The sequence below is a fragment of the Schistocerca gregaria genome, chromosome X (assembly GCF_023897955.1).
Source record: "Schistocerca gregaria isolate iqSchGreg1 chromosome X, iqSchGreg1.2, whole genome shotgun sequence".
NCBI lineage: Eukaryota > Metazoa > Arthropoda > Insecta > Orthoptera > Acrididae > Schistocerca > Schistocerca gregaria.
In genome coordinates, this window is record NC_064931.1 from 39,429,321 (window position 1) to 39,453,933 (window position 24,613).

Below are 24,613 nucleotides of genomic sequence, written 5' to 3' on the forward strand. Positions count from 1 at the left end.
CACACCTTCTTTATATGACATCATGCTGTCCTTTCCCTTCCACTTTCTCCTACCTGCCTCCCTCCCCTGCCTCCTCTCCATCATCCAGAACCTAGTAGTCTACCTGGCATTAAAACAAAACATCCAACACAGCCTAGCATGTTACTGGCTACTAAAATGAAACAGCCTATCACAATGTTCAAAAATATCTTAATTTTTTTGAATCTGTTTCAGAAATATGTGTAATACTTGAGATGGGCCAAACCATTCTTTTCAGGGATCATATCAGCACCATTCATTTGCTGGAATGAACTAGCTCATTTCATGATTCACTACCCAATGTTCACTTACTAAAATAAATGAAAGAAACACAATTTTCCTTTTTAGTTCTAAGTCACTGTACCTGTATTGGCACCTTATTTTGACATTTTTTGAAATAATATAATAAGATGACTAATAATTTTCTGTTATGTTCCTTGTAGATTTAAGATTTCCAAAAAGTCCTACATTTCTTCTTCAGTAAAAATCATTGACTTCTGAAATATACCCTGTATCAGAATCATCTAATGTGTGTTTCATATTAAAAGTTTCAACTCTGTGAAAAATCATACAAAATAGGACACTGGAAGATACTGTAACATTTACCAGCTGCACAGACTACTCGCATCAAGATATATAATTTAATATTTGTTAGTTTTGTCATCATAACTGGCAATGAATATACATGGGGAACATTAATAAAACTGACAAACTGCAGGGACAGATTTCTGACTGGAAATTGAGGAAAAAAGGTCATATGAACATGTATCTCAAAATAAATGGTGTGCATGCAAAGACAACACATCATCCCAAAACACAGGACGGAGCTGCATCACTTCCACGTCACAGCAGATGTTCAAAATGGCCTCCATGGGATTACAGGTGGAAGGGATAGCAGTGGTTGTCCTGCAAGATACACATAATCGTGCTTTGGCTTACATCATGTTGGTGGGCCACTTGCCTGGAGCTTGTACTAGGATTCTTCTCAGAATCCCATAGAACCTGATCTACCAAATCTGTTGTATGTGCAGTTCACTGCCTTTCTGAAAGGACCGATGATCACACTAACACCCAAAAAATGGTTTGAAATGTTGTTTTGGTAAAGCCATGCTGCCTCTCGACCATTTTCATCTGCTTGGTCATACATAAATATCATCTTGGTTTGTTCCCAACATCAATACCAGACCATTCTGCTGCTTACAGATGCTTTGTCAGTCACACAGCCTGCAACATACAAGGAACAATGGCACATGGTCATAGGCACTGTCATTCATCAGCACCATCTACCATGGCAACAACGCATTTTCAGCCGTATGTTCACAGGACCATTTTTCTTCCATTTCCAACCAGGAATCATCCCTGCAGTTTGTCGGTTTTATTAATGTTCACCCTGTATTGTTTGCAGTGGCATGACCTCATGAACAAAGAAAATCATCATCTCTAGTGCCTCTTTCAATAAACTGAAGTTGTTCGGTATCATAATAAGCTACAATTCTACTCTAGTATTTTTCAGTGGAGCACCAAATGCTAAGCCAAGTGAAGTAATGTAATGACTAGAATCTAGTTCATATGCTTTAAGATATAGACCACAAAAGCCTTTAAAAAAAAAAAACAGTAAGCTGTAGTATGTTACTTTTCAAATGTAAATCAGAATATTCTCCTTGTGTGCTACACTGGAATACATTTCAAACACTTCATGCTCTTTTGTACCCACCTTGTGTTATAGTTTAACCTGTTAATAAACTTTTAGACTTATCAATTGGAGGTAAATGATCTCCCAATAAAAATGATTCATTAGTCACATACTCATACAGAAAAATCACCATCTGATTAACTAAATAAAACTTATAAGCATAGTGAAAATATGTCCTCATTGTCATGAGTTCTTCTGATTTCATTTATTACATACACTTCTCAAAAAAAAAAAAAAAAAAAAGTGAATCGATAAACTGGAAGTTTGTATTACACCCACTTTCATTGTGCATTATTGCAATACTCTTTGTAAATGATTTACATTTTTCCGTATATTGTGTCAGAAAAGAAATGCAACCTGGCTTCATTTTAACTTCTTTGTCACTGTCTGTCATGATTTCTTTACATGTGTTCATAATCAAGAAACAGCCATCATAATTGCTCAGATTGTGAATTACAACTGGCACTGTATAGTGAGACCTGCAGTTTACACTGCAGCTGGCATGTGCATCCCCCCTCCCCCAAAATGCACAAGTGAAATGACAGTCGCTTCTATGTTTAACAATCTCTTTCTTAAACAGTTCATGGCAAGTATTACAGACTTCTATTGAGAAACACAATAATTCTTCTTCATGGCTTATCTCCAGCTATTTATTTTGCAATAAAATTTTATTCACAGCCTCAGAAATTGCATATAGCTGTTCAGGAACCATTTCATGCAATTTCTGCCTCTGTACAGTTTAAATGCAGATATGCCTAATCATAGCCCAGAGTGTATGTAATAAGCTGTTGTGAATGATGTATGCAAATGCACCTAATCAGAGTGTGAACCAGAGGTACTGTTATGACCGCAAGTAGAAGCTGGTTCTACCATACGTTCCATATCAACATAAATCACAAACGGCAGCTTTAGGTTCTTGTTAAATCTGGTACATCTTACATACTCATTCCTGCCACTGGGCATTATACCACTGACTGGTTTAAACTGTGGACAGTCAACTGAGTGTGTATCCATTTTGTGTTTGGAGTGAAAATAACATAACCAGCACTCACAAATTTCACTTGTATGCTTATAAACAGTAATATTGCTACTTTCTAGTGTTGAAAAGTTTTTCACATAGTCAAAATGGTATGTTATGTATTAGCAATTTGCATCATAAATAATTTTACATGTTTCTCACAATGGTGCTTTATAACATATAACAGAACAAATAGAAATTCTGTTTGATCTCTCCTGTCTTCCATGATCATCTCTTCATAATGAGATAACTGTATGTCATAGATGTTAACAGAGGTACCCTCATTCTACTGTTTGAAAATGTAAACATGCTTCAGCTCTGCAAGGAATGGTATGTTAGCAATGTTTCATTTTTTTGCATGTGGCACAATATTTCGACTCACATTGTACATCCTTATTTACAGGATATAAAGCTGCTAGAACTGACTACTTTTCCTTTGAATGAGCATTTATTACTGCATGTTTATCTGCTACCATTTTTTGCAGTTTCATATATCATCCTACAAAAAGCTGAACTATTTCTTTCAACACCCAGTGAGAATCTCTCTTCTCAAATGTCTACAGTTTCTTCAATAGCTTACAAATAACATTAGTTGCATACCAATCATCACTAAATTTGAACAACATTAAACTCTCATCCTTTGTATTGAGTTACATTTGCTTTACTTCATCTGACTTGAGCAAGAGAAAGCTGCAGACTGCTAAAAACTGATTTTAAGAGGCTGGTTAATTTGATGTGCTCTTTTCTTAAAGATATAAGCACTGACATCCAAGAAGTGTGTAGGACCCTTAAACCCAGACTGATGAACTGTAACACCTGCACATATTTGTCTTTTTAATGCACATTTAGCAGTAACCCATTTAATATCATTGGTTGGACGTAATTAAATGTGTTTTGGAGATGGATCACCCATAGTAGTGAACTGGACAGTTCACTAACACAAATTCACAAATTATTAGTTTAGTCCCAAAGCCAGTGATGACCACAATATTCAGCCTACCAAGCGACTTTCCTGTCGGTCTTTGGTTCTCAACCACTACTCTGACTGGGTAATAGTCAGGAGCTGCTGCAGCCCTTTGACTACTGTTCTGATCAGGTACTGGTACGAGACGACAGCTGCTTCGGATGCTGCAACACTGAATGTGAAAAGCATCCGTGAGTTACAGTAAGAAATCAGTAGGCGAAAGATGTAAGAATCTTAATAGTACATCAGACTTACTTTTATTTTCTGGAGAGTTGCGCGTGTTTCAGAAGACTCTCAATTTCCTCACAATCAAGTATTGCTGCTCTCTCTCCCCCTCCCTCTCCCCCTCTCCCCCTCTCCCCTCCCTACATCTCTCTCTCTCTCTCTCTCTCTCTCTCTCTCTCTCTCTCTCTCTCTCTCTCTCTCTCACCCTCCCCAACCCCCCCCCCCCCCCCCCCTCCCACCCTTGTTCTCTTTCTCCAGCTGCCTGCAGATTTTGCAACACTGAATGAGGAAAAAAAAGCATGCATCAGTTACAGCAAGTAATTAATAGTTGTTGTAAGATGTAATATTGTTAATAATACAATGAATAGTCCAGGTTGAAATATGGAAAGGATGGATTGGTACTAACCATAAAGATGACACATTGATTGCAGACAGGAACAATGGAAAGACGGATACACATTAAGCTTTTAGCAAAGGTGTCATGAGAAAAGAGAAAAGAATACACACACACACATACACACACACACACACACACACACACACACACACACACACACATGCCCACTATCTCTGGCTGCTCAGGCCAGACCCAGCTTGAGCAGCCAGAGATAGTGGTCATGTGTGTAGGAGGTGTGCTTGCTTCTGTGAATGTGTGTATGTTTCTCTTTTCCCATGAAGGCCTTGCCCAAAAGCTCAATGTATAACAGTCTTTTGGCTGTGCCCATGTGCAACTCAACAAGTCATTTTTAGGGTGAGTAGCAGTAACTGTTGTTAAGATTATAAACTGGAAAGTATATTGCAACTGAATGGGTCCAAAGGAAACGTTCACCAAAATGATCGAAAAGACTGAGGAATTACTTCTAAGGAACAGTTGTTCACCATTCACTTTGGTCCCAGTTAGTCTTGTTCCTGAGAACTATCATTCACTATTCATTGTGGTCACCGTTGGTCTCATACCCAGTAATGGTCATTCACAGTTCACTTTGACAGGTCTCATTCCCACTTCAGTCTAGTTCCTCTCCTTGTTGCTGCCTCAGTCTCATTTGGCTGGGTTTCTTCTTTTTTGTGCAGCCACTCATTACAGTTCAACTTTTTTATACTTACATAACTTACATAAAAATTAAGTTGTATGTAATAATACATATTCTTCAGGACAAAAAAAGAGAAATCTGCATATCTCTTCATCATTTTGGTCAATTGTAGAACAAGACAAGTTGTTTTTTGTTTGGCCATGGGAAATGGGCTGCTATTTGTTTTTATTCATAGACTTTTGAAATTTCATCTGTTTGATTTAACAGTTTTTAAGATAACTTTTAATCATTTTTTAATTGTAATGTAAGAAGGTTTACATAACACTTACGATTTTCTCATTTCTTCCAAAAATAAAACAAAACACTTAGGGAGGCTCCTATTTTTCAGGTGTGTTTGTTTCTTTGTGTTACCCTGTAGTTTCATTTCTCTGCACATACAGATGAGTTGTGGGTGGTTCCAGCTCAGTTAGAAAAGGGAAAGTGGTGCTTTTCCATTTAAAAAATTGTAGAATGACATAAAATCATATTTACTTTTTATCTCAAAAACTATTGTTTAGAAGTAGTTTTTTAATTAAATACTTTTTTACTTTCAGTTTACTTACTAATACCATATTGGTGCATTAACTTCAATAATACTACTTATAAACCTACTATTTACTAAGTTGTGAGGCAAATATGACAAGAAAATCATATTTTATTTTAAGCATACTTATACTTAGGTAAAGTCTCTTTCTTGGCCTGAAACCTGATGGGAATACTCAAACACAACCTGAATTTCATATAGCTTTTCTCTCTCTCTCTCTCTCTCTCTCTCTCTCTCTCTCTCTCTCTCTCTCTCTCTCTCTCTCTCTCTCTCCCTCCCCTGCTCCCCCTGCTGCCCCCCCCCCCCCCCTCACTCTCTCAGCTGGATAATTTACAACTTTTAGTTTAGTAACTAGGTGTAGAGCAATGATGACATCTTCATTTTCATGCCAATGTGAAGAATCTTTCTTAGGGAACTTGTCACTCAAATCAAATCTGTTTGGAGACACTCTTACTGTATTAAAAATGAACTGTTCAATCCTGTTAGTCATAATTTTAGAGATTTTATTGAATGCTAGTTGAGTCTTGTATATTTTCATCTGTTGGTTCTGCTTCACAATTCAGTGTAGTTTTCATTTGGATTCAGAAGGTTAAGGTGACAGAAAAGGGAACACGCATGATTTTCAGTTTTTGTAAAGCCACACAGGGATATCACTATTGACATCCTTATACACAGTGCACACCCCTACACAAAGTTTTGAAAGAATTCTGAAATCCAAATATGGTGCTTAGGCTTCTGAAGTGCACAGGATCCTGCTTCAAATTACATACTCATAAGGAAAATGCAAACAGAACAAGTTGCAATCTTTTCTTGTGGTCATAATTCAGAGTCATCATGGAACAAACATTTTCCATATATAAATGACTTTTGCACTCCACCTTGCATGATGTATCCCCAAGGAGCATGTAAAGATGTTACACGAAATATTTCTTTGATAAGAGAGTTTGCAGTTAATTAAAAAATATCAACATTATCCACTTATACAGTATGATTATAATTTAAGTTCCAGTTTCAAAAGAACTGCTGCTCAGAATGACATCAAATTTGATCAGAATTTTATCAAAGATGTGGAAACATGACAGAAACAAACACACAAAAAAACACTTTTCCCACTACATTGCGCCGTAAGCATCATAATGTAAATGGATTTGATTACAAATCATAGATGAATCCCAGTACAATAGCTTTGGTGTAAGTTGCACATTAACCCCACCATACTGTTGCGATGTGTGTGACTGCACAAGTTTGGCACCCAATAATTGTGGCACTGTTAATTAGATAAACTCATCCACCATGGCAAGATCATACCACATTGGATGGGAAAAGTCAGTTTTTAATCATCCTGAGGCCAAAAACCTTGTAAAAAGAAACAATGACATTGGTTTTTAATTCTCCTGAGGACAAAAACTACATAAAAAGTAACAAAGAAATTTTTTAACTGTTGTGAGACTGCCACAAGACATAGTCAGTACACTGTCCACCATTTTCTGTCTCAAGCTGCAATCAAAAGCCAGCATTTTTCACAACAGATTGGAATGTCTTGTGGGTCACATTCAAAATGTGTTTGCACAATACATGGCTTTAGTTCAGCTATGTCTGTAATCAGAGCACTGAATACAGCATCTTTTAGATAATCACACAGCCAGAAGTCACACAGATTATGATTAGGTTATCTGAATGCCCAGGCTGTAGGAAAATGACAACTGATAATTCTATCATTTCAAAAATGCCTCTGCAGCAGCTGCTTCACTGAGTATGCAATGTAGAGAGGAGTGTCTTCTTGCATAAAACTGATCCTACCCACACATCTATGCTGTTGAAAGGTTGGAAAGACTCTCATTTACCAGTGAGAGTAAAGGAAACAGGACCTGCAGAACCCATCTCATAAAAAAAAGAGAGAAAGAGAGAGAGAGAGAGAGAGAGAGAGAGAGAGAGAGAGAGAGAGAAATTGCGAAGCCATCAACTTGCACCATGCAGTTACCTTTGAAGACTAAAGCGGTACTAGTTGATGTGTGAGCAGATGTTCTATTACTCATATTCTGCAGTTATGTGACATGTGTATTGAAATGACTTTGGATATGGAAATTGGCTTTGTCTGTCCCCAGAATGTTCCATGGCCATTTATTATCCACTTCCATGTGAGCAAGAAATTGTAGAGCAAATACTTGTGTTACTGACAGGCCAGCATGAAGCAACTCCTGAATATAGGTAGTTTCATAGGCCAGCAATGCCATATGTTTTGTATAATTTTATGCACTGTGCTCACAGCCATGTCCAAAGTTCGAGCAATCCCGTGCACTGCATTTTTGCACATCACCACTCTACCCCTCCTGCAGCACTGTGGCCACATCATGTACTGATGTTGGATCAGTTGTTTTCCTCCTTCTGCCACATTGCACTTCAAAAGAACCTGAACTTCAAAATAATGTGCACTTCAAAAGAACATGTCTTTCCAAATTTCATAATCTTTTTCTCCAGACCCTTGGGAGACATCAGACCTTGTGGACTAGCTTTGCCAGTAGGACACAATCCTGCATTGACACAGTCATGCTGAGCATCTCAGATGCAGTCTGAGAAACAACTATGTACCCCATGACTTTTATTTTACATATTCTGCCACTTACAGCTAGTTGCAAAATTTTCATAATTTTTTCCCACTAGAACATTCTGTTGATATTTGACATCATTCTGAGGAGTGGTTCTTTATGTACTTTGTGTTGAAACTGGAATTCTAATTATAATCACCATGTATATCCTATGCCTCAGAGGTAAATGCAAGAGACAATTTTCCAAAACATTTTCAACAAAACACGCGTTTCTCTAAAAGTAACTGTATTTTGTACTGTTGTGAGAGAAACTAATGATTTAAGTAAAAAGCCTTTCAGTGTAAGTTTCATGGACACATTTGCCTACATTTTTCCATAATAAGTTAAATGACTGAAATACACATAAAATTATCAGCATTGTCTAATAGTGAGCTTTCCTTTTCAGAACATTTGTGTTGAAATTAATATTTAATGAATTTACTGAAGTGTTGAATTTCATGTTTCTTTCACTCTCATCTGTTAATAGCTGCCTGTGCCTACTCAGAAGTTCTCTTTAACAAATGACTTATAACTGGTTCCAGGCATGAACCTAGGGGCCACTTTCAGATGATGATTGGTCAAAAACTGGTTATCTTCCTCAGTTGTAAAGCTCTTCAAAGCAGTGATGTGCAATATGTCATGAAGGTTTTGGAAAAAAGTCTTCTTTCTTTTCACTTATGAGGTTCCGATTATCTCCCAGCATATTTATAGAATTAGTGCCATTGCTGATACAAAGCTTCTAATTTTAGTACACAAGTATATATTGTCAATGTTATTGTTGTTGTTATTGTGATCTTCAGTCCAGAGACTTGTTTGATGCAGCTCTCCACTTCATGCTATCCTGTCCTGTGCAAGCCTCTTCATCTCTCAGTAACTACTGCAATCTACATCCCTCTGAATCTCCTTACTGTATTCATCTCTATGTCTCCCCCTATGATTTTAACCCCCCACACTTCCCTCCAGTATTAAATTGGTGATCCTTTGATGCCACATAATGTGTCCTACCAACCTATCCCTTCTTTTAGTCAGGTAGTATCACAATTTTCTCTTCTCCCCAATTACGTTCAGTACCTCCTCATTAATTACATGACCTACCAATCTAATTTTCAGCATTCTTCTATAGCACCACATTTCAAAAGTTTCTATTCTTTTCTTGTCTAAACTGTTTATCGCCCATGTTTCATTTCCATAAATGGCTATCTTCTAAAAGGACTTCGTAACACTTAACTCTATACTTCTTGAATATCTCTTCTTCTTAAATGCTTTTCTTGCCATTGCCAGTCTACAGTTTATATCCTCTCTACTTTGGCCCTCATCAATTATTTTGCCACCCAAATAACAAAACTACTCCTTAAAGTATCTTGTTTCCTAATCTAATTACTTTAACATCACTTAATTTAATTTAACTACATTCCATTGTCCTTGTTTTGCTGTTGTTGATGTTCATCTTATATCCTCCTTTCAAGAAACTGACCATTCTATCTGACTGCCCTTCAACGACCTTTGCAATCTCTGACAGAATTACAATTTTATCGGCAAACCTCAGAGTTTATATGTCTTCTCCCTGGACTTTAATTCCTACTCCAAATTTTTCTTTTGTTTCCTTTAGTGCTTGCTCAATATACAGATTGAGTAACATCAGGGATAGCCAAAAACCCTGTCTCACTCCCTTCTCAACTACTGCTTCATTTTTGTGCCCCTGAACTGTTATAACTGCCATCTGGTTTCTACCTCACATGTTCGTACATTTCTCCGGAATCCAAACTGATCTTCCCCGAGGTCAGCTTCTACCAGTTTTTCCATTCTTCTGTAAAGGATTCATGTTAGTATTCTGTAGCCATGACTTATTAAACTGATAGTTCAGTAATTTTCACACCTATCAGCACCAGCTTTCTTTGGAATTGGGATTATTATATTCTTCTTGAAGTCAGAGGGTATTTCACCTGTCTCATACATCTTGCTCACCAGATGGAAGATTTTAGTCATGGCTGGGTCTCCCAAAGCTATCAGTAGCTCTAGTAGAATGTTGTCTATTCCCGGAGCATTGTTTTGACTAAACTCTTTCAGTGCATTGTCAAATTCTTGATGCAGTATCATATCTCCTCCTCATCTCCTGAACCCGTTGGCATATAAACTTGCACTACTGTAGTGGGTGTGGCGTTTGTATCTCTCTTGGGTGCAATAATGCACTCACTATGCTGTTCATAGTAGCTTATCTGTGTCCCTATTTTTTTTACTCGTTATTAAACCTGCTCCTGCATTACCCCTATTTGATTTTGTATTTATAACCCTCTATTCACCTAACAAAAAGTCCTGTTCCTCCTGCCACTGAACTTCACTAATTCCCACTATATCTACCTTTAACCTATCCATTTCCCTTTTTAAATTTTCTAACCTACCTGCCCGATTAAGGAATCTGACAGTCCATGCTACAATCCGAAGAATGCCAGTTTTGCTTCTCCTGATAACAACATCGTTCTGAGTAGTCCCCACACAGAGATCTGAGTGGGGAACTACTTTACCTCTGGAATAGTTTTACCCAAAAGGATGCCATCATCATTTAACCATACAGTAGAGCTGCATGCCCTCATGAAAAATTATAGCTGTAGTTTCCCCTTGCTTTCAGCCCTTTGCAGTACCAGCACAGTGAGGCTGTTATGGTTGATTTTACAAAGCCAGATCATCCAGACTGTTGTCCCCGCAACTACTGGAAAGGCTGTTGCCCTTCTTCAGGAACCACACATTTGTCTGGTCTCTTAACAGATACCCCTCCATTGTTGTTGCACCCATGGTACAGCTATCTGTATTGTTTGGGATGTGAGCCTCCTCATCAACAGCAGGGTCCCATGGTTCATGGGTTCAAGGGGGGGGGGGGGGGGGAGAGTATTATGAACTGAAAACAAAGACACTGTATTTGCTATGATCACAAGCTTCTCGCAAAAGTGAATGACTGTGGGTGGTGGTCCATGCTGGGTCATAAACATGTTCCATATGTACTTACATTCAACCTGCTCTGACCTCTCACTCCCTGGCCTGTGGTCACTGACTTGTCATGCCAGCTTGGTAATGTGATACTTTCTAAGAATTCATTCAACTAAGGAAATCAAAGTAAACAACTTGTCCATATAAAGCAATCAATGAATTTATGATGCAGAAGTAATACTTCTGCATACTTGATATTTTTCTGGAAATTTATCTAAAATTCATTTGGCATGTGCAGTTAGGTAGAAAAGAAATGATGGACAAGGAAAAACGAATGATTGCCAAAAAGGAATATCACCAGTGAACTAGTCCCCAAAGATGAACGAGTTCACGCATCTCTATCATATGCACATCCTGGAAGATAAATGTTGAACAATGTTGATATTCAGAATTGTCCAGCATCGATAACATCCAACTCCAAGTGACAGCCCTGCTTTTATAACACAACTTCCTGCAGAATCAGCAGGTGGCGAGGGTGTCGGCACATGCACATTCGAGGAATTGTCATATTTTCCTTGAATACTCATGTGAAACACCTGATCATAAAGTTCCAAATAGCTCTGGCTAGTTCCATGTTGTTCCAACAAGCAAAAGTGATTAGCTAGCAACTTGTGATAAGACATGTCTTTTTGACATCTGCATCATATTTCGCTGAATCAGCTCGAATGCTTGTGCACTTATACATTTCAAGAATCAAGAATTTTATTCACCGTAGATCATTTTACAGTGATATTGGCTTCATCATACAGGGTGTACTAGTACATATAGAATAATAAAATAAACAAGTGTCAGTACATTATAGAATACATTTGAAGCATGGCAGTGTACTGAATTACACCAGGATAGCTTCTAAAAGTTAATGCAATAAGCTATACTGTAATCTAATGTAATATACTATTATATTGTTTATTGTATACACTATGTAATTACACATGATTAACCACAGCACACAATAATATGTTTAACTACAGACAACGTTTAAATGCTAATATCCTCCTCAGGCATCTCAAAGAATTCTTTAATGTCATTGAGTGGATGATCTGAAAGCCAGCTGTACCACTTAATTTTTAAAAAAATTATAATCGTTGACTGAATATGAATTGGCAGTTTATTGGACATTTTGAGTGGGTTAACTTTGTGGGAATTTCCTGTTCTTGCTAATCTTTGGCACCGTATGTCTAAATTACTCTTAGCCCTGGTGTTGTGTTCATGTATTTCCCCTCTGGCAATAAATTCTGAAATATTATTTTTAATGTAGAGTACAGACACATAGATGTATAAATTCATAATTGTTAGTATTCTGAGTCTGGAAAAAAGAGGAAGACAGTGCTCCCTATGACCTCTTTTACATATTGTGCGTAAGACTTCTTTCTTTTTTGGAATTTCAAGATGTTCTTGATGTGAGGGGAGTGCCCCCATATAATCAGACCATGTGAGATATGTGACTGGAATAGCCCAAAGTATGTCACCCTAAGGTACTCTAAGCTCACTACCTCCCTTAGTTTCAAGATAAGGTATGCACCCGAGATATTTTTTCACATATGTGATTGACATGTTCCTCCCATAGAGTTTAGAGTCAATGTGAATAGCTGAGAGTTTTACTGACTTATTGTCTACTTCATTTGATGTTCCCATTAAAAGTTGTTGCACTTAATCAGGACTGCACAGGAGCTTATTGGCTCCAAACCAGTCCAGAGCCTTATCAAGTGTTTCTTTTCTTAGTTTATTCAGATCTGAAATGTTCTGATGTATGGTAAGTAGTGTTGTACTGTCAGCATAACACATGACAGGGTGGGCTACGTTTTTAGGTAAATCATAAATAGCTACAATGAAGAAGAAGGGTCCAAGGATAGACCCTTGTGGTACACCTGTGCTGATTTCCATTACGCAAGAATTTACATTTCTGACTGAAACAGATTGTTTTCAGTTACTTAAATAAGAATTTATCACAGCTAAAGTGCTCCCTCTCACCCCATAAAACTCTAGTTTCCCCAGTAGTACATTAACTGGAATGCAATCGAAAGCTTTGCTTAGGTGCAGATGCTTACACATTTCAGGGAATGGGAAGTGTAAGCTCAAAGGCAGGTTTGTCCTTGAGATATGGACATACAAGGAAAATATAGTACATCTTCATCTATACTTCACAAACCACCTTATGGTGTGTTGCAAAGGGTACTTTGCATACCACTGTCACAATTTCAAATGCTCGTCACCTCCTCGCCCCTGAACTTTGTGGTTACATTGACTGGCTTTATAGCAATAACTATAATTTTGTAGTGAACATTACCTACCTATTTTGCAATGTGTGACAACACTGCTGATAACTGAGTCTTGCACTCTGATAGTAGAATCAGATTGCCAGCCAGCTGTGGAGCTATTGTTGTCCAACGCCAGCCAAGCAAGCAGTCATTGCTTTGCATTTCCTCTTCAGATCCTATACTTTTACCCCACATGTAACTATAATTTTGTTGTAGGTATTAACCACTCAACAAAGTTATTCAATCTTTGTCTGACAACTTTTCAAGCTAACTTGATGTGAATGTTGTCTTTATTCAAACATTATATGGCTTTAAATGGCATTATATGGCTTTATGCTACTGTCATTTAATGTGCCACTAAAACATGAGAAGGAGTTCTGTAATCTGTAATGTCTGTGAGAAATGTTGTCAACTAGTTATCAGATTAATTAAATTTATGGAAAATGGTTATAACATCTTGTGAAAACATTAAAGCCATTTGCAGACTTATAAAACTAAAACGCACAAAAGTGTATAATTTTTAAAAGCAGCTATTTTGAGAAATAATAAAATGGAATATGATGAGCAACTGCCTCATACAAATATTCAGAAGTTTAGACAGTGCCATCCCAAGCAATTCTTCCACTCTTGAATAGCACATGGGAAATCTTTCCATGTGAGCTCTGGTTTTTCTTATCAGAAATAAAATATTTTCACATTTGAATGAGAAAGTTGATGATTGAAATTTCATTAAAAGATCTCATCACAAGAAAATGCCTTTTGTTTTAATGATTTCCCCCAAATCACTTGTCATATCTGTGACTCTCTCTCCCTCTCTCTGTATCTCTACCTCTATCTCTATCTATCTATCTATCTATCTATCTTGTGATAGTGGAAAACTAGCTGCACTTCGTTGAACTTTTTGTGAATTCTATCTGATGAGGATCCCATACCATACAGTAATACTTCAGAAGAGGATTGACAGACATAGATAAGGCAATCTCTTCAGTATATTTCTTGCACATTCTGAGTGTTCTGCCAATATAACATAGTCTTTGATTTGCGTACTCCACAAAAATTTTTAAATGGTGGTTCCAGTTTAAGATATTAATAATTGTAATCTGTCAGTATTTAGCTGAAATATAAGCTTAAAATTTGTGTAATTTATCATGTAACTAAAATCTTTTAGTATGGTACACACTGGAGGACCTTTCACTTTTTATTGTCCAGAATTAACTGTCACTTTTTGCATGATAGAGGTATCTTGTCAAAATCATTTTGTAATTCATTTTCATTGTCTGATTACTAGACTGTGGATAATAGCATCATCTGCAAATGGTCTATGAGTACTGTTCAGATTGTCTCTTACTTGATTTTTATAGATTGAGAACACCTGAATAACTACAACACTTCACTGGAGAATTCCAGATATAATTTCTGTTTCACTTGATGACTTCTCATCAGTTACTAACAACTGTGACCTTTCTGACAGGAGGTCATGAACGCAGTTACACAACTGAGGTAGTACTCCATAGAGAGGTAATTTGATTACAAGATAATACAGTAACTGAAAATAACATATACAAAAGGCAGAGACTTCATAAGATACATCTTATCTTTCTGTGGAGAAATAGGCAATGGAAATGCAATTAGAAAATACCATATCATAACATACTTCTTCAAAGGCTGTGTAGTTTGGAGAGTGAAATTATACATATAAGTAATATGCTTGGCTTTGAGCAGGCGACCAGCCTCAGTGGTATTGAAACATGCATATCTGTGTGTGTGTGTGTGGGGGGGGGGGGGGGGGGGGGGAGGGAGGGGGGGCATGCACGCAGTAAGTATCTGAGAATGCTACTTTTACCTTTAGCTCTTTACTGATGGGCTTAGGATTTCGTCACTGTTCCAGTACTTGAAGGTTTGTTCTTGACATCAGGGAAATTTAGTTGGATTTTACTTGGGAAGCTGTGTGTATTATGGGAGATTTTAACAGAGTGTGTGTCATTGCAGAGAAATGAGAGGTTTTGTGAGAGGTGATGTGACTTTGGCAAAAGTCAGTTAATTCCTAACAAAACCTTTGATAGACTGAAAGAGCAAAATGTTGAGTCATGTCATGAGTTGCTCAGAAGTTACTATGCGTTCAAGTTTGTTGCACACCCTCTTGGAAGGTTCTTAAATTTTCAGAGGGACATGAGATGGTAGTAACTTGCAACACTTGTTGGAATAGTGGTTGTATTACAATTTTTTTTTAACGTTAGCCTTGTCTAGTGACAAACAATGCAATGTTATTATTTTTCCATGGCACTCTTGGATTAGATTGTCAGCCTAATAGATAGGAGGAGGAAGTATTCAACTAATAAGATTTGTTAAAATGAAACTGAAGTGCATAGTTTTGTGTGTCAGACCCTCATACTTTTGAACTCTCATCCTCAGCCTTTTTTCTGGTGTCCAGAAGACATTTCTAGAGACTAGCTTTTGAGGGTAAGAACATATTATTACTGTACTATGCTTCCTGGTCCAGACTAGTCCAAATATTGGGTCACTTTAACAAGGGGAGGGTGTTCTGATTCATTTCATTTTCCCATATTCATGCTCTGTGTGAATGAAATGTATTTTGTAACTTTTGTTGTTCCATTCCTCTGTGTTTTAATGGCCTGTGTGAGTGAAATTCACTGTCAACTTTTTAAAAATGAAATTCCAATCCATTCTCTTCTGTTCCATGTGATGGCCTATGTGATGTCGTTCTAATCTGTTCTGTTGCATCCTCAGCCTCCCCCACTCCCCCCTGAGTGGTGTGAATCAAATGTCAGTCCATTCCGTTTCATTCCATTATTGAGTGATAACCATTACCCCTGGGTGGCAATGATGGTCAATTTACAGAGCCACCATTACCATTGGAGGAATGATGGCCAGTTTGCTGGGTGAACACCATTACCCCTGAAGGCAATGATGGTCACTCCACAGGTGAGCACTTTACAGAGTGAACAGTTCTGATGACACAGTTCTAAAAGCAGGACTACAACTTGCACATCACAGTTAATCAAAGGTCTCAGAGGAACTGGTTTGCAACTAAATGTCAGCAAAATAAAATCTTATGTAAATTGCAGTAGTTTACAAGAAAATGTATTTTTCCGTGCTACACATTAATTTTTTTATTTTATTTCATGCACCCAGACAAGTTCTATATTGTAATAAGAAGTCTTCAGATGTCCTGAAATATCTCATGACTTTTAAAACAGTTCATGGAAGTATTTAATATTAAAATGAAGAGGTACTTACAGTAAAATGACTAATTCATTATTTGATAACAATACAATTTTCTCTCATGTTGGAAAACCAGGTGAAAGTCTCCATCTGAGAACTTATTAGCAGAAAAAACTCAAAAACCATGCAATAAGACACTACACCCATGAATATAATGTATAATTAAACTCTCATACCTAATTTGGTGTTCATAACTTTAATCATATAGCAGATTTTTGTTTCATTTTAAACATCAATGAATTAATAATAACTCCTGAATGATTGCTTGCAAGAGTATAGAATTTTGGCTTAGAGGGTATTTTTAAATATAAATCTGGAATGAAAATGACAGGTCATTGCAGAACATAATTTCTAACACTTCTTCCTCTCTCTACAGAGGTACCAACACTGGTTAGGCTGTTATCATGTGTTGCCCTGCAGCTGCACCATGATACCAAACAGTCTACCACTAAGTTGACAAGGTCTGTGGCAGAGATGTTAGTTATATATAATGCTAGACTTTTCTCTCATTCATTCAGCCAGTAGGTGCACTGATGTGTGGAGTTGTGTGCATTATATTTTTCTGGTGTGTGTGTGTGTGTGTGTGTGTGTGTGTGTGTGTGTGTGTGTGTGTGTGTGTGTGTGTGTTGAATAGAACCAATTTACACAGTTCAAGTGAAGCTACAGGTACAGAATGCAACATAAACTTTCTTTTAAAGTAATACATGGGTGGAAATACCAAATTGTCTCATATTTTGAAACAATGTAACAGCACTCTTTAATTTCATCTTGCCTCCATTAGTATGTTTACTGTTTTCCACTGTTTACAAAGTCTGACAAAAGAAGTTGAGCACCCATAGTGGGAAGGTTAAATGAAATGAAGCTTCACAGGTTGGAGGGTATTTGATAACATAACTGAGTCAAATTTACAAATAGCTTAGCAGTATGAGTTCACTTATCAGTATGACATTGACCCTCTGTGCTCAGGATAAGTGCACTTATTCTGTTAGGAAGGGTGTCATGATACTATTTTATCCTCTGCTGAGACAAGCTGGCCACAACTCTTTTAACTGGCTCTTGATATCCTGGATAGTGCCTCTGGGAGAGAGTTGACATAAGAGCTGGACACACAAATGATCTATTGGCACTGGGAGTACCTTAACATCACACAGACTGTTCATAGACACATACTGTGTGTGGACAAGCATTGTCCTGTTGAAAAATGGCACCATCTTACTGTCTCAGGAGATGAAATACAGAGGATGCAGGATCTCCGTGACATGCTGTTGATCCACAAGTGTTCTGTTAATTACTTCCAGCCATGATCTGAGGTCATAACTGATTTCTTTCTGCGCCATGATGTCAGGAGTGACACTACTGTGCCCCTCTGAGATGTTGGATGAGTTGAACATCTCTCCAGGTTGCCACCATTCTTGCTAACAAAGACCCTCTGAGGCAGTGCAGAACCATGAGTGATTGCTGAACAGAATGCAGTACCATGCATCAGGAGTCCATGCCTACCGCTAATGCCCCCACTCCGAACTCAGCCATCTGTGTTGTGATATTAATGGCAATTCCATAATCTCACTGCTGCTACTATCTGACCATTGGTGTGAGATGATACAGAATTTTGCAGAGTGTCCATTACCTGTTCTTGGATAGCAGGTGCTGGTGTGAGAGGGTTAGGCTGCACTTGATGTGTATTACTGTGATCCTCCCATGTGGTGTTCAGACATGGTTGGTGGTAATCTTGATGAGTATGCATTTCCTCATGTTCCCATACAGTTTGGTATCAGGCCTCTGTCACTTCTGCATACCTCATAAATCTGTATATTGCATGATTTGAGATCCATAGTGAGGTTCCTTTCAAACTCTGTCTGGCACTGGTAATGCCATCTCATATGAGCGTGCAGCATTTTCATGTGTTTCACAGTGATCACTCAGCACATGATGATGTTCATGTCTCTTATATATACTACCAGGCATGGTAACAACACTAAATCTAAATAATACTAATGCTCTCCAATGAACACTGTATATGTCACATAGAATTGCAGCTCTAATAATTGACATATCTGCCGAGGGCATGTAGGTGTACTATGTTACATTGATATCCAACCATGTCTAGTGGGTACTTCAATTGTATTTTTTCCCCCATCAGGCAGTCTGTTTAATAGTCAAACTCTTCCACTGTACTCTGCTGCCACAACCCTAGAAACAGCCAATCAAGTACCCCTAAATGGTTTATAACTATTGCCAAGGATACCCAAATGAAGTGGCTACATGTTATTTACTTTCTGGTAAGTCTGTGAAGTTCAAAATGTTGTCACATCAACAAAACAGCACAATAACCTCCAAGATAATGGCTGTTCACCACACTTCATGAGTGGGGCAAACAAAAGATTATGTAAGTGTGTTGCAGGTAATTTATGAAATAAGTTATGGAAATGCTGTGTTTGTATCAGGATGTTCATGTTATTTTGTCCAATTCGTATATTTTATCCAGTATGTATAATGCATGTTTATGTTCATGAAGAGAACAATGGTTTTTGTTTTATAAATTAACCTAAGTCTCAGAGAGGCTTTGCTTCAGTTCATTTTCTGAAGTACCTGGCAGTAATGAATTTTTTAAATATTTCATATTTTCCTAATTTGCCAGAGAGAGAAAATGGCTCTGAACACTATGGGACTCAAGCCAGAGAGAGAGGCAGTACCATGATTAAGACAGTAAATTTGTAAAACTTCCTGGCAGATTAATGCTGTGTGCCAGACCTTGACTCAAACTTGGGACCTTTGCCTTTCGCGGGCAAGTGCTCTACTATCTGAGCTACCTAAGCACAAATTTGTACTTAAAAGGACTTGGTTCAATTCCCTGTCTTTCAATACAACTTCAGTTTTCCATGCCAATACCGGGAATGATCTGTTAATTAGGGTATACTCACTTTTCGCCCCCAGCATTCATCTCTCATGATGCTGATCTTGATGGAGTGCTAAACACTTCCTTGCCAATTTGATAATGTGTAGAATATAGTGTACACAATTTATATATACCTTCACAATAAAAATTTCATGTCACAGAACTGATTCATCTTATTAATTATTAATTTTACAAATGTTAAATACATCCCAAAGAATGCAATAAGTTTGCTTGTACTTAAGTTGAGTAAAAATTTTCTGTTTCTGACATTTTGTGTTAAACTTTTGTATGTATTGATATAAACATTCTCTTCTCTTCTTCTTTTACAGATCTGTACAGTCAAGTCAGATACGAACAAATTATCGTAATGAATTTTCTCATGCTTTGGAGCCTTGGGTGGGGAAAGGTGCTTCTGGTTCACAACAGCAGCAACATTCACAACACCAAGAAACATCAGGAGAAGGTAGTGCAACCATTATGCATGTCTGCTCATCACACAGTATTATCATGTATATGAAAAGCTCAAATTAATATTTCACAGAAGCTTTGAGTACCATTTGTATCTTCTTGAAATAAGGAATATAATACCCACAGCATTTCCTACATTCTCAGATTGATATTACACTATCCGTCTAACTTGTATACAAAAATGGTCCATCCTGACACCATTTCTGGTTCCAGCCTCAGCTAATTATTCATGCCTCACTAACTCCTCCTAATAAATGTATGTGATGGATATTTCTTAAGCTATCTAAGTGAGAGTTACCTGGATTAGTAGTCATGTCATCAGTAAACTCCTTTACAGCTGATTAATTTTTTGGTATTGGTTTCACAGTTTCAGTCTTCTTAATAATAACATTTTTTCCTGGGCCTGTAAATACGTTTATTGTCTACAGTTGCAATTTTGACTCTTAAGCCATTTTCAACTGGATGCTGCCATACCACACCCTAATTAAACTTATGTCTAAAAGCATATATGCAACAGCACAGCTTTTGAAATATATTTTTCTGGTGTTTGGAATCAATGAGTGGAATAAAGAAAGAAATGCAGTTAGTGTTAAAGAAAAGACTAGCTCACTCAAAAAAATTGATGAAGATGCATGCAATAAGGAGGAGGGAGATATAGAAGTGCGTTGTAATGATTTCTAATAAGTGCTATTCAGATTATTAAGCTTCAGGTAAGATGATACAGTTCTTTTTTTATGACCATCATTGCTAAAAAAACTGTGTTAAATGTATGATGCAAGACTGTCACCTGTAAAGAATCACATTTCAGGTTGATAGGGATATGCAGGATGTACTGAATGGAGAATACACCCAAATTGAAAAACCAAATCATCATAAGAAAAAATAAGTATGACACAAGGGTTTAATGTTCAAGGCAGAATATTTTGTCTGAGAGCACAAGCTGAATTCTAATGTTGTAATAACTGAATAGCTACACTGAAGAGCCAAAGAAATTGGTACACCTGCCTAATATTGTGTTGGGCCCCCAAGAGCACGCAGAAGTGTCACAATGCAATGTGGCATGGACTCAACTAATGTCTGAAGTAGTGCTGGAGAGAACTGACACCATGATTCCTGCAGGGCTGTCCCTAAATACATGTGAGTACGGCGGGGTGGCGATATCTTCTAAACAGCATGTTGCAGGCATCACATACTATATGCTCAATAATGTTCATATTTGGGGAGTTTGGTAGCCAGTGGAAGTGTTTAAAATCAGAAGAGTGTTACTGGAGCCACTCTGTAGCAATTCTGGACATGTTGGGTGTCGCATTGTCCTGCTGGAATTTCCCAAGTCTGTCAGAATACACAATGGACATGAATGGACTCAGGTGATCAGACAGGATGCTTATATACATATCACTTCTCAGAGCCATATCTAAACGTATCAGGGGTCCTATATCACTCCAACTGAGCGTGCCCCACACCATTACAGAGCCTCCACCAGACTGAACAGTCCCCTGTTGACTACAGGGGCCATGGCTTCACGAGGTTGTTTCCACACCCGTACACATCCATCCACTTGACAGAGTTTTAAACAAGACTCATCTGACCAGGCAACATGTTTCCAGTCATCAGTAGTCCAATTTTGATGTTGACAGTCCCAGGCGAAGTGTAAAGCTTTGTGTCATGCACTTGTCAAGAGTACAGGAGTGGGCCTTTGGCTCTGAAAGCCCATATCGATGATGTTTCATTGAATGATTCAAACATCGACACTTGTTGATAGCCTAGCATTAAAATCTGCACCAAATTGCAGAAGAGTTGCACTTCTGTCATGGTGAATGATTCTCTTAAGTCGTTATTGGTCCCGTTCTTGCAGGATGTCAAAGATTTGATGTTTTAGTGGGTTCCTGATATTCACAGTACACTCGTGAAATGATCATACAGCAGAATACCCACTTCATCACTACCTCAGAGGTGGCGTGTCCCATCGCACATGTGTTGACTATAGTACCACATTCAAACTTGCTTAAATCTTGATAACCTGCCATTGTAGCAGGAGTAACCCATATAACAACTGCGCCAGACCCTTGTTGTCATATACAGGTGTTACCGACTGCAGTGCTGTATTCTGCCTGTTTACATATCTCTGTATTTGAATACGCTTGCCTATACCGGTTTCTTTGGCGCTTCAGTGTATGAGAGAGATTTGAAAATATTTGACAATTATCTATGAAGTGACAGGAAATTTTGTTTAGTAGGGTGACTCCAAGCATGAGTCTTGTATTGGTTTTCTTTAAAACTGGAAATAAAAGTAGGTTGCAGCTATATCTTAAATGAAGAGAGCAATGGCAGAAGATTAGGAACATAAGATTTAATGATGGAGAACAAGCTTGGTTTGGGAAAGGATATGAAAGGAAATTGGCCTTGCCTTTTTCAAAGACACCATTCCTGTATTGCCTTAAGTGAGTGAGGTAAACCACAGAAGACCTCTACTGGGTGGCCTCATGTAATTTGAACTGCTGTCCTCCAGCATGTGAGTCTGATGTCTCATCACTGTGCCATCTCACATGGTATCTTAAGTCACTGGCACTGGTAAAAGTGAGTATTTCACAATGATAAATATTATTTAGTTAAAAAGGGACTATGGTCCAGCCCAGATCCACCCTGACCAGAGGATAATTTATGAGGACTCTATACAAGGTCTCAAGATCATTTATTAATGGATAAGTTCTGTTAAATATGGATGTATGGCCACAGCATGTTTTACATACCTCTCTGCCGGCCGGAGTGGTCGAGCGGTTCTAGGTGCTACAGTCTGGAACCAAGTGACTGCTACAGTCGCAGGTTCGAATCCTGCCTAGGGCATGGATGTGTGTGATGTCCTTAGGTTAGTTAGGTTTAAGTAGTTCTAAGTTCTAGGGGACTGATGACCTCAGAAGTTAAGTCCCATAGTGCCCAGAGCCATTTGAACATACCTTTCTTTTAATGTGATGATTGTTAAACTCATAATGTTGTGTTGAAAAACCCTTCCATCGATATTTGTGAAATTATATTGATAAATGCATAATATACTGCACAATGTTCTTTCTATCAAGGAGCTGACTGCATGGTAGGTACTGTGCTTGTGAATTTAAGATCAAACTTCATGTGTAAAACATTTAAAAACTATGTTTGCAAAATCTGAAGCATAGTGTGAAGTACTTACGTTGTTATTGTGTGATTGAAGAGGAATTGTAGACTGACCAGTCTTCAGAAACAGAATTGGTGTCAAATAATTGGTTGGTGAAAGTAAATGTACACCAAAAATGAAAAGTAAAAAAAAAAAAAATTGAGATATCGTTAGAGAATTATTGTGACAACAAGCACGTCCATTTTTCCACACACCACCCATCTGCTGTGACAGATGGACTAGCACCGAGCAGATGACATGTCAATCAGTGCACGTAACATCACAGAGCACGCATAGCATCAAGCTGTAGTATAACTCCCACTCACCCCTTTGCCAAGCATGGGGTTTTCCCCAAAAAGCCACATGGCAGCAGGAATTATTCTCAGTAGCGCTTCCTGCAGAGATGCCTAGCAACCTGCACGACTGAACACGCTCTCCCAATTTTGTTAGTGATTGCAAAAATATGTTATTTTGTGTGATATCAGACATTTAGTGGCCTGTTGAGTTCTATGTGGGCCCCTGTATGAATGCACTGGACAAGGATGATATTAGAAATTTATGGACTATGAATAATTAATAACTGAGTGATTTGATGGAGCAATTTTTAATAATTTGTGTGTTAAGGCCAATTAACTACATTGATCTTGAAAACAAAGAGATCATTTACTATAGATGTAGCAAGAAACCATTGTCCAACATGTTAGTCCAGAGCATTTTTAATATTGATTCCTGTACAGTGCCAAACGTTTGCTTATTCAAAATGAGGCATGCATTATTATTACCAGCATAAAAGTGATCACTGTAACTTGTAATGAGATGCTTTTTTTTAAATAGATTTTTTTCAAATAAGAGGTTCATTCAAATGAAACCTGGTCAGTGCATCTACCTTTGGTAAGCATGCAAGGTGGTACCATGTAAATATGGGTATGGTGACTGGCACCATCTATTCTTAGAGAGAATGATGTGGGTGCACCATTTTATGTAGCATAGTGTCAGTGTGGTTTCACACTGAAAAGGAGGTGGTCACACAGTTTATCGTCCACTACTGAACATGCAGGCGAGTAAGCAGGAACATTGAGGAGCGATTCGAATTTTGGTGGTGGAGGGAGTTGGAGGTCGTGAAATGTACTGATGGATGTAGGCTGTGTACGATGAGTACCATCTGAGTCATTCAAGTGTGTTCAATGGTGCAAATGATTCCTTAAGGGGCTTGAGTCACTGGAAGATGATGCTCGTTCTGGACAGGCTCATCATGTCATCACATCGGAAATGGTTGTGGAAGTGCCTTAGTCTTGGGCAACTGCAAAATCACTGTGTACAAGATTCATTTGTTACTGGGTATTAGTGTGGGCACCACCCACACCATAATGCATCAACCCTTGAACTTACAAAACGTCTGTGCACAGTGGGTTCCCCACCATATGACTGCTAAAAAGTACAATACTTGAATGGCGCTGTCTTTAAGTCATCTGCAACATTATCATGAGGAGAAATACAACTT

At 38.0% G+C, this 24,613-nt stretch overlaps 1 protein-coding gene across 4 annotated transcripts in view; it reads left to right on the forward strand.

Annotated features, from left to right (window-relative positions):
• The window catches only part of LOC126298626 (uncharacterized), a 489,726-nt gene that overhangs the window by 269,353 nt on the left and 195,760 nt on the right, over positions 1-24,613 (forward strand). For all 4 annotated transcript variants that reach the window (XM_049990033.1, XM_049990034.1, XM_049990032.1 and 1 more), the window contains one exon: positions 19,826-19,959. In XM_049990033.1, coding sequence (XP_049845990.1) covers positions 19,826-19,959 — 134 coding nt within the window. The remainder of the gene's footprint in view (positions 1-19,825; positions 19,960-24,613) is intronic.